The 15,477-nt window shown below is 35.5% G+C and overlaps 1 protein-coding gene across 1 annotated transcript in view; it reads right to left on the bottom strand.

Moving 5' to 3' along the window:
- Positions 1-15,477, bottom strand: part of IGHMBP2 (immunoglobulin mu DNA binding protein 2) — a 62,796-nt gene that overhangs the window by 43,795 nt on the left and 3,524 nt on the right. Inside the window, exons 3-6 of the mRNA XM_026706687.2 lie at positions 11,111-11,303; positions 10,425-10,522; positions 5,350-5,513; positions 2,528-2,728 (exon numbers count right to left, since the gene is read on the bottom strand). Coding sequence (XP_026562472.1) covers positions 2,528-2,728; positions 5,350-5,513; positions 10,425-10,522; positions 11,111-11,303 — 656 coding nt within the window. The remainder of the gene's footprint in view (positions 1-2,527; positions 2,729-5,349; positions 5,514-10,424; positions 10,523-11,110; positions 11,304-15,477) is intronic.

A 15,477-nucleotide genomic window follows, 5' to 3' on the forward strand; every position in this document is an offset into this window, starting at 1 on the left:
GCAAGGACTAGCTGCACTACAGAGGAATATAGGCCCATTCCTGAAAACAGAACTGCCTCACCTATGTCAGTGGGAGCTCCTTCAAAAGAGCTTCTTTTGCCATGTGGGCAAGTTCATAACAGTGTTGACAGTCTCTCAAATGATATAGAGGGATTCAAAATTTCACATTTTAAATTATGACCAGTAGGCAACTGGCAACCACTATAATGTGTTTTCCTACACAGTGATCCTATGTTTTTCACTAGTTTCTTTTCTGAACATTTTAAGGATGAGGCAAAGCAAAGGAGTTGGGAGGAAAAAATACAGTTTTCAGAGGCAGGGTGAAAAGTGAAATAATTTTTTAATACATAATTTTTAGATAATTAATTTTATCTAAATTTTTAGAATACAAAGGAGTTGATATTTAAAGAGAAGTTGCCAAAGTGCTAGTCATTTGCTCTAATTCTTTTTAGTTTAAAGTGATCTTCTGATTTCTTACAAAAAAGCACAGATGAAACTTGGTATGAGGTACTATCACTACCAGGAGAACTAAGGGAGGACTAGAGATCACTGTCCTTGTTCTCCGGTGAGAACTCTTTATAGTTTCTGTGTATAAATTATAAATCCCTTATACTCCTCTGAATAATTAATTTTGGCTCAATGAAGAAAATTATTGCAAATGACTTCGAGGATCCTCAGAATGGTGAGTGTAATGCAAAGGCAGCTGACTTTCCATTTAGTGCGAGCCAATCAATCCTTGACCTATACCTTTCATTCTTCAGCCTTACAAGTTCTCTAGGGACGAAGTACAGCTAGAATATACTGCATGCCTCTACAGAAGTTTTGCAGCTGAGTTATCCTTGGTGAAAAGATTACTCTCAAAATTCCCCAAACCTCATCTTTTATTAAAATCAATTTTCTAGTCCTAAAAAGGACAAAGCAAACAATAAAAAAACATTAAACTTTACAGAAAATCTTAAGGTGAACTGTATTAAAAAGTGCCATTGAAAACACTCATCATGCTGAGCACAGCAGAATTTAAAAGATAACAAATAAGCAAGCTGCTTAACATTTTCTCCTTTCAACCCTCACATAAATGCCTCTCTTTTCTGCCTGCTTTGCAGGTAGTCCTCAACTGTAAGATTATACAATTAAACAACCATTTGAAGTCACGATGGTACTTATGGCAGATGCAGTGTGTCCCTGATCATGTGATCAAAATTTGGGCTCCTGGCAACCAGCATGCATTTACAATAGTTGCAGTGCCCTGGGGCCACGTGATTGCCATTTGTGACCTTCCCAGGAAGCTTCCAACAAGCAAAGTCAATGGGGAAAGCTGAATTTGCTTAACAACCACAGTGATTGTCCCAAAGGTGCTTTGTCAAGAGGCAACTGGACTTTCTGGTTTAAAAAAAACACACACACACACAGAAAGTATTCAGGAGAGAAGGACAGAGAAAAACTGAGTGAGGAATCTCAATTTGATCTTAACAAGTGCTAGAAAGCTAAAATGGAAAGAAAAGACTGGATCCTAAAGAATCCTGAATATTCTACAGCAGGGGTGTCCAACCTCGGCAACTTTAAGACTTGTGGACTTCAACTCCCAGAATTCCTCAGCTAGCTTTGCTGGCTGAGGAATTCTGCGAGTTGAAGTCCACAAGTCTTAAAGTTGCCAAGGTTGAACACCCCTGTTCTACAGCATGGGTGTCAAACTCGGTTTCATTGAGGACTTTATCAGGGGGGCCTCAGGGGGCCAGGGTGAGGGGGGCCAGCTCGATGTCACGGGCGCCTGTGTGGTCCGAGTGCTCTGTCCAGTGAAAAAGGGCTCCCAAGCTCCATTTTTGGCTGCAATGGCCTTCTGCAATCCTCTGCCAGCAAAAATGGAGCTTCAGCCCCCAGGCCTTGAGTTTGACACCCCTGCTCTACAGAATACAGGTAGTCCACAACTTACAAACACAATTGAGCCCAAAATTTATATTTAAGTGAAAAATTTGTTAAGTGAATTTGTCCCATTTTACGACTTTTCTTCCCACATGTGTTAAGTTGTTAAATTAGTAACATGGTTGTTAAATGAATCTGGGTTATCCATTGACTTTGCTTGTCAGAATGTCACAAAATGACTCCTAAGCACTGCAACTGTCATAAATATGAGTCAGTTGTCCAGCATTGGAATGTAAATCAAGTAACCACTGGAATGCTGCAACAGTCATAAGTGTGAAAAATGGTTGTCATGATTTTCACTGACATTGTAACTTGGTCATTAAATGAACTGTTGTAAGTCGAGGACTATCTGTACCACATTATGTGAAAGTCAATTATTAGATATTTTTAATTTTAGTCATTCAACCCAACACTGTTTATATATCTGCTGATTTTTGGTTCAATTTCAAGAAGACACATATTCAATCATTTCTGCATAGCACTGACTTATTCCAAGAATAGAATGTCACCAAGAACACTATAGATTTATAGTGCATAGATTTATATCCACAATTTATTCTACAGATTATTTCAAATAATGGCTGTAAAAATGTAATACAAAACTTACAAATGCTTGATCAATGTCCTTCCTGATATCTGCTACAATCTGGGCATTATCTCCACGCAACAGGACAGCATCCAGTGAATGGTGCTGTATGGACTCTAGGAGACGAGCTGGGCGACCAAGACGCAGGATCCGCAGATTACGATTCGAGAGCCTTTCCACCAAGTTATCGACTGCAATATTCGAGGGAGCACAACAGAGAACCTAGGAAGAAAAATATCTCTTTAAACACTTCACTGAAATACAGTAGGTACAGTCTTATACAGATTCGTATCTATAGTTTACAGAAACACTATAATCATCCATGTCAAAAGGAAAAGAAAGGAGATTATTTTATAACCTGCCAAGGATCTCTTAGCTTTGTCTTTTTCCTTTATGTGCCTGATGAATACCCTTTAATTCCAAAGCTTTATTAGTATATCTCAGATATACTAGATTATTTTATAAGTAATTATTATAAAATATCGTATATCTCAGATATATCGTATATCAGATATATCGTATATCTCAGAAAATATCGTATATCATATATCTCAGATATACGAGATTATTTTATAAGTGCCAGGAAAGGAGATTATTCTCAAGTCAATCCTGGATCAGGATTTGACCTGGAGTTTGAAGGACTTTATTATATGTCAGACCTCTGAGCTAAAAAGAATAGTACAAATTCAAAGCATTAAACCAGGATCAAGGACCAAAGTTACTTTGAGATACTAGTCCCAGCCAAATTTAACTTCTAACCTGCCAAGGATCTCTTAGCTTTGTCTTTTTCCTTTATGTGCCTGATGAATACCCTTTAACTCCAAAGCTTTATTAGTATATCTCACTGAACCTCAGAAGATCCAGGAACAACTCTGAGCAGAAACAGCTGTGCTTCAGCCAAGGATAGAGAGAGAGAGAGAGAGATTAGTAGGAAAAACAAAGGTTTTCTAGAAGTACAGGTATCCTGGATGAATTTGTAACACTTCCAAAGTTTTTCCCTAGCTTCTAAGCAGAAATAAGAATATTATTCATCGTAAAGAACCCAAACTATAAAATAAACGTGGTGATTCTTAAAAACTTGTATTCGTGAAATAAAATTATGTTTCTTTCTGCTGAGAATCAGACCTCATATGACCCACTTATCCAATCTTTGATACTGCCAAATGGACATTTTCGAGAATCTCCCAAGGTTTATATTATATCCAAATTCCCATACATATGACCTAATGTTTTTCTAAATATATTCTGAGGACAAATGTATAGTTTCTAAAAATACCTCTGCCACCAACCCAAAATTATTTGTTTCTGTTTTAAGGTTTGATTTTATACTAATATTATCCTACCTTCTATTATTTCTTTTCCTAGCAGTGTAGTATCTTAGATATGGGAGAGGGGTTTAGTTTATTCAGGTTATTTACCTAGAGGTCCAGTTTATAATGAACAATTAAAACTTTATTTAACAATAAACTTTTGTGAACAGAGAGCATTGGGAATTGTAGTTTAACACACACAAAACTCTTCTTCTGAGTATAATAATATTACCATACTGTAGTTTATTTTTCTATAATGGCTACCAATTATTATTTGTTTTATATTTATAGTTCAATTCCTTTTCCTTTATTTTCTCTCTTTGTAAAATTATTCCTTCCCTCTCCCCAAAACCTTTTGGACCCCTTGTTAAAAAATAGGCCAGTTAATTTTTTACGTAAATTCTATTAGAATATCAACCTGCTGTTCTATTACATACCTCCCTTTTAAAGTGAAGGATGGAGTTATCAAACACTCTCATATTTTTATACAGTAACAAATACATCATTCTTGCCCAAAGCATTCTTTCAAACATTCGCATACAATTCCAAACAAACTTATGTACAAGCTTTTCATCAGTTCCAACTCTGTTTTCCCCAAAACATTAGTGCAATTAGTAATTGACAATACAATTAAGTATTGATTACACCCAAATATGAGGCATCTGGCCAGCACTTCATGGTCCCAAAACCCATTTCTCTCTTTCTTTCTCTCTCACACATACCTACTCTGCAAGTCTTATACATATACCAATTCTTGCACATGCCCTCAGAAATCATGGGTGATCCATCACTGGAGTTTTTTAGGAGACTAGACAATTACTTATCTGAAATGATATAGGTCAGAGGTGTCAAACTCGCAATGAGACATTGTTGTCATGTAACGTATCATAACTTTCTCCCCTTCACTAAAATGGGGATGGGCGTGGCCAGCACATGACGCAACTGGCCAGCAGGACGCCAGTTTGACTTCCATGGTATAGATTCTCCTGGTTAGAATAGAATAGAATAGAATAGAATAGAATAGAATAGAATAGAATAGAATAGAATAGAATACTTTATTGGCCAAGTGTGATTGGACACACAAGGAATTTGTCTTGGTGTAAATACTCTCAGTATACATAAAGAAAAGGTACATGCTTGAGTAGGGGGCTGGACTAGAAGACCTCCAAGGTCCCTTTTGGCTCTATTTTATTCTAAATTCTAATACTCTGAGAAAAGCATGATCACCATCTGTATGTATTGTGACCGTTCCCAATTCACCTGCCATACTGGACTTAAAACACTGAGAAGGTGCTATAAGCATGAAGGAGACTGCATGTCTATTAAGAACAGTAGGCAATACCCCTCACTGGGCCAGCTACTTCCCATCTCCTGCTTTAACCAAAGCTGAAATGCGTATCATTATGAATGGCAAGGTTCACTTTTTATTCTTGCCTCAGAGTAGTACGATGGCCTCAGAGACCTAAGTTTCCGGGCTAAATCACTCTGACCTGGAAATAGGCGTCTCCTCAGAAAATGTATTCATTCACTCACTTTCAAGCCTTGCTCCACAGCTTGGAGTATTATCTCCACTACAGTTGTTGTCTTGCCAGTTCCAGGTGGTCCATGAATGATAGCAAGCTCCTTCTGTGCCAATGAAAAGCAAACCGCCTCCTTCTGAGAGGCATCCAGGGATTCATTGTAGAACTTCAAAAGCTCTGTAAGCAGCAGGAACATTTGTTCAGGTCTCAGTCTCACCAAGAACATTTGCAAGAAAGCAAGTACAGTACAATACAAATAAGAAGAGGCTGTTTTTGGACATTGACCAGATTCTCAGCAAAGGAAGCATCCTGATAATTACTAAGAGCAATTCTAAGCCCCCACTGAGGCCTGGCATCTCTCAGGAAAGTTTCTGTTTTACTGCAAATATTTTCAGTCTTTGAAAGAATAACAGAAGATTAATGTGCTTTAACAGCCCATTGCCTTTAACTGTTCCACCACACAGAATACATTCTTACTAGGAAATTCCTTGAAAAAGCAGACACCTTTCTTTCCTAAAAGTACAAACATTTTAAACAATATGCTGAGCCAAAACCCTAATTATAGCTTTGAACACTAATGTGTAATTAGATGAGCAGCAGAGTTTCATAGAACAATTGCTAATAATTAGCAGTGAAGCATTAGACAGTGAAGTGAGAAGAGCAAGAAGCACTACCTTGAAATGGCCTGCAGACAATGGTGGCTGCTGGAAGGATGCAGGTGGAGCTAACAGGTATATCAGCTTCTGTCTTGTTTTCCTGAAACCTCATGTTTTGAGCGCTCTGTGCAACCTTTAAAATAGCTACATAAACGTCTATACTGTACCTTTATTTCTTAATTCACGACCACTCTTTTTTTTCTTGATGATAGTTGCAGAGGAGGGAGGGGAACTGTCAATTAACATCCTGTGCAATATTTCACTTCTGCCTCTAATATGCAGCCCCAACTGGAATGGGGAAAGGGAACTTTCAGAAGACCCTCACTTCGGTAAAAATGTTATATGTTATTTTTCCCTTGGGTGGATCTCAGGAATTGATATTATGCCAATGTCATTATTATACCATTATTATTACTGTCCAACTCCCCCTCCTCATCCCACCAACTTTTCAATTACAAAGATGAGGAGGCTTTTAGCGTGTTTTATGCCAGTATTGCAGGAAGAAGCAGAAGAACATTTATTCATCCAAATCCAGAAGAAAGCAACTAAAATATAAATAGCAATTTTATATACTGTATAGGGGAGCAGTTGGTAAGTAGGAGTTGTTGTCATCGTTAATTTGGCAAATGCTATTGGAACAGGCATTTTTAATTTCAGACTGGCAAAAGTCACTAAATGGACAATTTAATTTCACTCTAGCTATAGAAGTTGGCATATCAAAAGGGGCAGCAATGTCACTTTGCTGGATCAGGGTGCCAAAAGGTTTGCATTCTGAGCAGCGAGAAAAGAATTCTTTCTTCAAATTTGCTGCTGCTAAGCTGCCCGATTGGAACTTCTGCAAGAAGTACAGAGGTGCCAGCATTACAGTTTTACCATAAAACTGTTTCTCAGGCAGATTTTATTCAAATAATGCAAATAGCAAGCTTGTTTAAAACACAAAAAGCAAATTACAGATGTTTGTAAAATCAAAGTAACAGCAAGTTTTGTAATGATTGGTAAAGAATATGTTAGAAAGTTATCATCATCCTACATTTCTAACTATTTTTTATCATCCTACATTTCTAACTATTTTTTTAGATTATCCAAGCCAGGGGTCCTCAACCTCCCATCTATGGACCCTTATCTGTTTGAGGCCCATTGGGAACTGGGCTGCGCAAGTGGTGGGCAAGAGCGCAAAACTATCCCTTTCCCCCGGCTGCCAGTTCACAGAACCAGAATGGTTGGGGATTTCTGATCCAAGCAACATGGCATTTTAACCTTTTTTGCTGTTTTATAATGTTTTCATCATTAAAAATGTCACATGCAAAATAAAATAAATATTTAATGCCTAAAAATAAGAATGTTTAAGTAAATCCTCTTTCCACATGTAAAGTCAACCTTTAAAAATTGTTGGGAACACTTGAACATCTTAAACCTTCAATTATTTTAACATGAGCTATAGGGACTTTTCTTGTTTTTAAAGAAACATTTTTAGTGCATTTTCCATTTACCATACTTATGTTCTACTTCTTGCTGATGAATAAGGCAATATTGCAGCCCTTAGCAAAAGAGTACAAATGAAAGATTCCAGATCTTGTGACAGCATGAATGAGCTCTGGTTTGTTAGTCATGACTAAGCTACACTTCAAAAGCCAAAAGTCCTATACATCATGAATACTAAAGAAGCTTTTGGCTCCACTTGGCATTTTATAATGCATTCTAAGTTATTCACAAGATCAGATTCATTTATCAGCTGACAAATGCAGAATGAGGGAAAGCATGTCAGGCAAGCTGATAAGGTGCCTATTTGCCAAGGTGCATAAATAATCACTAGAGAAAATTATAATGCATTTGGTATTTTTCTGCAGAACAGATTCAAGAACAGGACAGTGCATCTATGATGCACATGAGAGATATGATATAGTTTTAGTAAAAGGACAGAAGCTTTTTACCACTTAAGCTAAGTTACCTGAAAGATTAATTCATGAAACAAATTCCACATTCATTCACAGCAATGATTTTGCCCCAGTATTTAGACTTATTTTTCACAATTCACTAAAGGTACAAGCAATTTATAAACTGTCATGTTTATGTTCTCTCAAGGAAAGACTACGAGTGTTAGGGAAAACAGAAAAAGAGGCGGTATTTACTGTCAACCTCAAAGTATGTCATGATTTATGGCAAGTTGGTTTGGGCATTTTCTGTGCACCTATTTTTGGATTTTATTATTTAAATGCTACTAATATTTAAGAAAATGGACTTGTTTTTTTGCTATGGGGCTGAAATTCAGTTACTTCTGAGTGACACCAAGTGCACCTGCACACAGCTGGCAAAAACATAATGCTGAAGAAAGTAACATATAAACATATTTATTTAGGCGGTTTCCAACAGCAAAATTTGCTATTTCTTTCATGATCCATCCCTTCCAAGAATGTAGGAACTGCTGCACAGGACCAAAAGGCTGCTCAGTCCAGCATCTCCTACTACTATGGTGACCTAATGGCAAGGCTAAAGCAGGAGTACAGCAGCATACTCTCTATTTCCCAGTTAACACAATCAACACCTCACATTTTAACCTCTTCTTTAATACATCAGGATAGAACGATTCCCCAAATCTAACTGGAACTATTTAATACACAGAAGAAATCTGACAAGAATAGAGACAAGCAACACAAAAATTATCAGAATTTTTCTGGGTTTACAGGGATGCCTAAGTCTGGTTTTTTTTTTCTGCAGAAGCAGCACATTTTGGGAAAAGTGACAATAGCACTGTTATGGCTGTACGGCTCATAGAAAAATGCTGACCTCTGGTGGTTACCGACTGTCTTTATACATTATTCCCAAATTCTAGATTTCTCTATGTGAGCTTTCTGGATATTTATTTTTAAATGTAGGTGAGTTTCTAAAAAGTATTCTCTCTCTTCTGTTCAGAATAGAATAAACCAAGTTATTATATGTGTTTTTTCTGACATATCGATTGGCCTTTATTTCTATTGGTTGCCCTTTATATAATTTACCTTTAAATTACATAGATAGATAAGATAGATAGATAGATAGATAGATAGATAGATAGATAGATAGACAGACAGACAGACACATACAGCAGCTAAGGCTTCATTTTAACTTGTACTGATGTATATGCTACAGTATTTTGACTCACACAATTTAAACCATGTTTTATAACTTAACAGAGTATAGTGATCAAGTTCATACAACACTAAACAAACCATTGTCTGCCATTATTATATACTAGAAAGGAGGCATTATATGACTATGACCTTTTCCTCATAGACAGGCTTGCTCATTTATTTAAAATAACTTATATAGCCATCTATAATTTTTGAGGACATTTAATTTGAGAACATTGTTTCATTCAATGTAAGGGGAAAATCTCTCTATAGATTTCAATGTTACAATGCTTACTAATGGTAGGAATTGTGTCTACCGGTACACTTGGGTTCTTGATAAATGGAAACAGAAAAATAAAAAGTCAGTTTATGAAATGTTGAACATTATCTGCACAGGATCTCTAAAGACAAATGGAGAGTACGTAGCATGAGTGCTGGATGGACAAAATCTAGGATTTGGATTATTATGAGGTGATATTAACCAAAATTGGAAAATGTGATTTGATTTTATACTAGAGGCGGAGGGGCATACACGAACAGATCAAATTTCTGTTCTTCAGAATTAATTGAGAAATATACAAATGTGAAAAAGCAAGTTTAGCTACTTGATTTAAAGAAAGTAGATTATAAATAAATTTGAATTATGGAATGCTTTTCATGAACATGGGGTTGAAGATTTCCTGAATGCAATAAAAGCAGATTAAGGCACAGATGAAAATAAATGACTTGTTTCAGGAATAATACAATACTAAACAGGAGCAAAACCTGAGGCAATTATGTTCAACTAGGAAAATGCAGGAAACAATTACAAGTTACATCTAAATGGTGAAAAACAAAACAAATGGACAAATTCCTGTTCCTTGCTAGAATGTTTACTAAATGTGGAAAACTAGAGAGAGAATTATCAAGATATGCATTATCTCCTGCTGTCTAAGTCTCAACAACCACCCTGCATTAATGTGTTATGCCTTAGCAGGATGTGACAGTCTAATCAACAACTATCATTTTGAAAACCAATTCATACTTGTACTTGTGCTGTAAAGATCTATAAAGACAATACAGAACAATACTTGCTCAGATATAAATGCTTACTCTCTATGAAATAAATATTTATATTTGCCAGGACAGTACAAAATGGCATTGTACAAAGAAAATGAGGTTCATTTGTATCTTTTCTTCCAAAGGCATCACAGAGGGCAAGAGAGGAAGGCTTTTTAGGGATACCAGTTGTGGATTAAATCACACATTCTGAATAATTTATTCTTCATTTCCATATATTTTTCACCATTTATTAAAGAAAAAAAAAGAAAAGAAAAAGTTCTTACTTGTATCACTGGCAGCACTAGGTTCAGAAGAACACAACAGCACATCAATAAGATCAGATGCTGGACCAGACCCATAGTGATTAAGTGTACTTAAAGCCCTTCCAAAGAGAAGAAAATAAAAGGAACTGAATCTTAAAGATGAACACCGCCAAAATAATAAATAATTACAAATTCTGTGTGATCAGCTTGAAATGACATATCATAATCTCAAAACCATACTAAAACTTCCCAGGAACATAGTACTATCAGTCTTGTAAAGTTAAATTAGCTTCTCTTCCACCAACTTCTTCATTCAGGGCTAAAAAACTTCCAACCACATGCCAACTTAACCCAACGGGCACATGCCATCTGGAGCCTACTTGTTTCATTGTTTTCACAAGTGAAAGGCTCAGATTATGAACATATGTTACCAATGTATACACTACAAAGTGCATGACAAAAATGAAGCAGCCAATAAACCAGTGAACAAAAAAATACAGAAATATTCATGCATCTTTGAGTTCCAGAACCTAGGAAGATGAGGCTATCATCCAAAATCTCAGTACAATGGAGCAAATGGACAGCTATCTCCCAGCTATACCTCACATAACTAGTTTCCTTATTTTTTTTCAAGCACTGGTTATTAAATAATTTGTTATTCTTTATTTAAGATATAAAAGTTCCATAATCATTCTTTGTTAGTTTACCTTTTGAGTCTGTTGTATGTAACATCATTGGCAAGTTTCAACAGACGGTACAAATTCTCCTGATCTAAACTCACAAGGTTACTTTGAGGCTCATCAACTGCGATAGTAATTGAATTGGAAGCTATTCGAGTGACAATTCCTGTGCAGATCTGATTATTTTGTCCAGTTGCTTCATAAAGCCCCGCTATGTCACCTGCAGGAGATAAATGACGACAAAGAATAAAATTAGAAGACAGAAAAGCAAAGGAATTACAACCTATCTAAAGAAACCACAAATATATGAAGCTCATCATTCCTCCAGCAAAAAAACAGAAATAAATCAACAATAAAGACAAAGAGAGGTGAAACATCTAAGGTAAGTCTTTGTGGTAAGACTTTGATTCTACATTCATTGATTCTCATTCAATCATTGATCAGACAATTCAAGCAATACCTAAAACTGAAATGGGAGAAGACTATAATGTTAATAAGAGAAAATTTAACAGGCATAATAAATTAATACAAAATTTAAGGAAATGTCAAAGCAAATGTCTAATAAAGTTTAAATAGGTAGCCAATCATACGATTTTAGCATATGGAATACATCTAAGATAGAAAAGGTTCAAATTTTTTTTAAAAAATAATAAGATAAATTTGGTGAATTTACAAGATCAGATTACTGCAAATAAATTATCTAAGAGTCAAAGATTTTAGAGAAACTGCTGACTGTTGATATAATTGATTACTTCGTGAGAAAACTTAATGAATTGTTTCCTGATCTAAAACCTATGAATAAGAATATTGACTATGCAAATGGAGTGTTTGCTTCATGAAGATACAAAGACTGTGAGAGACATTGTATCAACATTTCTCAATGCACCCATAAAAGACAAACTTATCTGAAAGAAATATGAGGTACAAGAAATAAACTGAGAAGGAAATAGTGATGTTATTTCAAGGTATCACCAGGATTGAATGGTTCCTTTCAAATTATTTAAAACATTCAAATCATTTCCTTTTTGAGTTTTGAGTACTTCTATTCTTCAAAAACTCCTTATTTTTCCTTTTTTCCGATTTGGTATAGAGAACTTGATTAAGGAATAAATTATAACCACAGGCATAATTTAGGGAAAATGGATACACAAAAATGTAAAGACGAAATTAATTGTATAAAAGGCTTCCAAAAATTGTGCAAGCTCAAAAATTACTTAATATATGGGAATTATGAACCCCCAATCAAATGGATGTACATATTACTGAAACAGATTATCTTACTCAGAAATTGATTAGTTATTGACTTCTAAATTCTAAGTCATATTCAACAAGCTGAAATGTGGCAATTTGTAGGTTAGACCATACACTGGTAATCCTAAAATTGAAATGAGATAACATACCTTACTCTTGGCATTTTAATTCTGTCTTAATCAAGCAACAAAACAAAACCTCGGGTACTAAAACATTATTTACAGAAAGTTATACAAACAAACATCTATTACAAAAATGTATTTAACTTTAACCCATTTATTGGGGAGCAACTCAAGACAGCACTCATCTCTATTGCTTATTCTACATCCTATTTTCCACATAATAAGTGTGAGATTGGTCAGGCTGAGAGAAAGTAATTGGCCCAAAGTCATCCAGCTGACTTTCATGCCTAAGGGAGAGGTAGGTTAATATATAATATTAAAAGTTTTTTTATGTTGTAGAAATAGCATAGTGAACCTTCATTTGATCCAGAGAGTCTATGAAGCATTTGTTTTATAAAGGATACTAAAGTCTTTTGTCCACTCACAGGACATGTGGAAATTATAATAATGTGTAAGAGTACAACATTTTGATGCTAAACTGGTGCAGTGTCAATCAAAATGTGATAAGGTTTAAAAATGATTGAATTGTACAGAAAAATGGGCAAATATCATACTCTAAATTTGCCTACCCATCCTTTTACTACCTTTCATAATGTTCCAATGTACTCAAAAATAACATAACAGATAAGATTTTTCAAAAGCCCTCATGCAGACTGTAGTTTGTACTGATGAGACTTAAAGTAGGTCAGGTCCGATGTATTCATCATTTATGCATCAAGAGAATCCAGGCTCTCATAAGGGAAAAAAACCCTCTTGGTTGGTTACTGAAATAAACTATATGTAAAACAATAATAATTTACTAAACATCACAAGTCACAAAGGAGGCAGTCATACCAAGTGATATTGCTACCCATCTGAGGAGAATCAACTAAAATTAACTAGGACACCTTAAATTAATTTTAACCCTTTCCAAGTTTTCTCACTTTAATTCCCAGTGGGCACTAAAATTCCAGCAGAGAGCTCTGAAGAGCTCCAATGCAATGGCAAAATCCACACATTTTGCCATTGGGAGCCCTTTATCCATGGTCAAAACTTGAATACACAAGAGAACTCTTTGACTAAACAAAGCTTAAAGAAGATGCAATCCCCATTTTTTAAATTCGAAAAAGTAAAAGCAGAAGGAGCATTGAAAGCCCCAGGTTTGAAATCAGGTGTCCTAGTTAACAGATTTAGGAGGCAGTTCAGAATCAGTTACTTTAAGCTTTCTAACTAGCATCATTCAGAAAAAGGAAAGCCTTCCAGAAAGCCCTGGAATGATGCTAGGAGCCATTCTTGGCATATACATAAATAATTTGAAACACTGATACAGACATTATACCTCTATGTAAATATAATAAATGTAAGAAACATACACATTCTTACATGCCATTCCCATTTAGGTTAAAAAAAACCCAACACCTGTATCCACTCTGTTTACCAGTGAGAATTCATTCTATTCTGGAAAGTAACTGAACTGCCAACAAAACTGATTAGCTCAATTGTTTAACTATAAGCTGTGGGGCATCTTTCATCATAACAATTTTAATGTAAGCTGTCGTGATTCAATGAATCTGTTCTCCTTTAAGCCATAAGAAATGCCCTGTGCATGTTCACACAACATTACCCTCCACATGTATCTGATTTATTCACAACAAGAAAAATGCAATTGTGCATTATAGAATCCAAGGTTGGAGGTTCATCCCCTAGCAACTCTGAATCTAACACAGTATGTGTTTTATCATATGGTTTCAGTTTAGAAAACCTGCGCCTCAGAAAGAGCCTGTCTTGAGCTGATGTGCTTTTCACAATCCCTGAAGCTCTTTTCAAAGAACATCTTTCTCTAATTCTGCACACATCCTATTTCTAAATGGCATTTTTAAAAAGAAAAAAAGATCTTCCTGATTATTACACAGTACAGAATGTATCAATGCTGAAGTGTCAATTCAAGCATACAATTAATTATACAATTAGTCCAACTATCTATGGCAAGGGAAAAGAATGTCAGGAGGTTCTCCTGACAAAAAATCTCTTTTTTAATAAAAAAAAATACCTTTGAGATTCAATACCGATCCAAATTGAAAAATATGCCTAGAATCCATTGTTTTACAGGACTGGCCAGTAGGCAACTAAAGGGTGTGTATGCATGTGTGTGTGTCTATTAATGCAGTACTGTGCACATACTAAGTAGCATTCTCAGTGACTGCAACATAATGGAAAGATGTTTAATAAAGCTCTCGGAGAATGGCACTTTTTAGGCTGCAGTCATTTGGTTCATAAACTGTAATAAACCTTATAATGTTTGGTTTTTGGCTTCTGAATTTAGCCACTGTGGTTGGTAAACCATGATTTATGGCTTAAAATTTTATTAACATTATGTTTGAACTGTGCAATTAATACAAACCATGCCTTAACATGATGTGAGACCAGCCAAGTAGGAAGGAAGATAAAGGCTCTTTTTTAGAACAAATCAGAGAAAGGATATGATTCAAATATTTACTCAGAAGTTAATCTTACTGAATTTATAAGCCTTTTTCTTAAGTGAGTGGACGCAGAACTATAACAAAATTACTTTACAAATATGTGAAAATCAGATTCTAGGCATGAGCCTCTACTATTATACATTGTTTCACGATGAAATAGTGAGCCCATAAAAAATAAAAAACCTGGGTTAGAAGGTAAAGCCCATAGCACATTTATTTTCTGAGTGTATTTCAGATTAAATGAAATCAGAAACTTTACTACTGTCATCGACTATCTTGAGAGAATCTTCAAGATGCTCTGTCACTGTACTCACAAAAGTCATCATGACAAAAGGGAACAATCTTGTCAAATTCAATCTGAAACAATCAGGTTTGTCAACACTCCAAAATAGACCAGATCAGGAAGCAAACACAGCAAGGAGTCGATTTTTGTAGGATAAAATAGCAGAATCTTGAAAGCCAAACAGAAGTGGCTCTTTTCCTCTTTTCTACCATACTGAATCAAGGCGTGGTTATTTTGAGTTTCTTTCTCCTGCTCCCCCATTCCGAGGGAAATGTATTT

This window comes from Pseudonaja textilis, chromosome 1, assembly GCF_049901715.1.
Source record: "Pseudonaja textilis isolate UNSWEBS1 chromosome 1, rPseTex1.2, whole genome shotgun sequence".
NCBI classification, from domain to species: domain Eukaryota; kingdom Metazoa; phylum Chordata; class Lepidosauria; order Squamata; family Elapidae; genus Pseudonaja; species Pseudonaja textilis.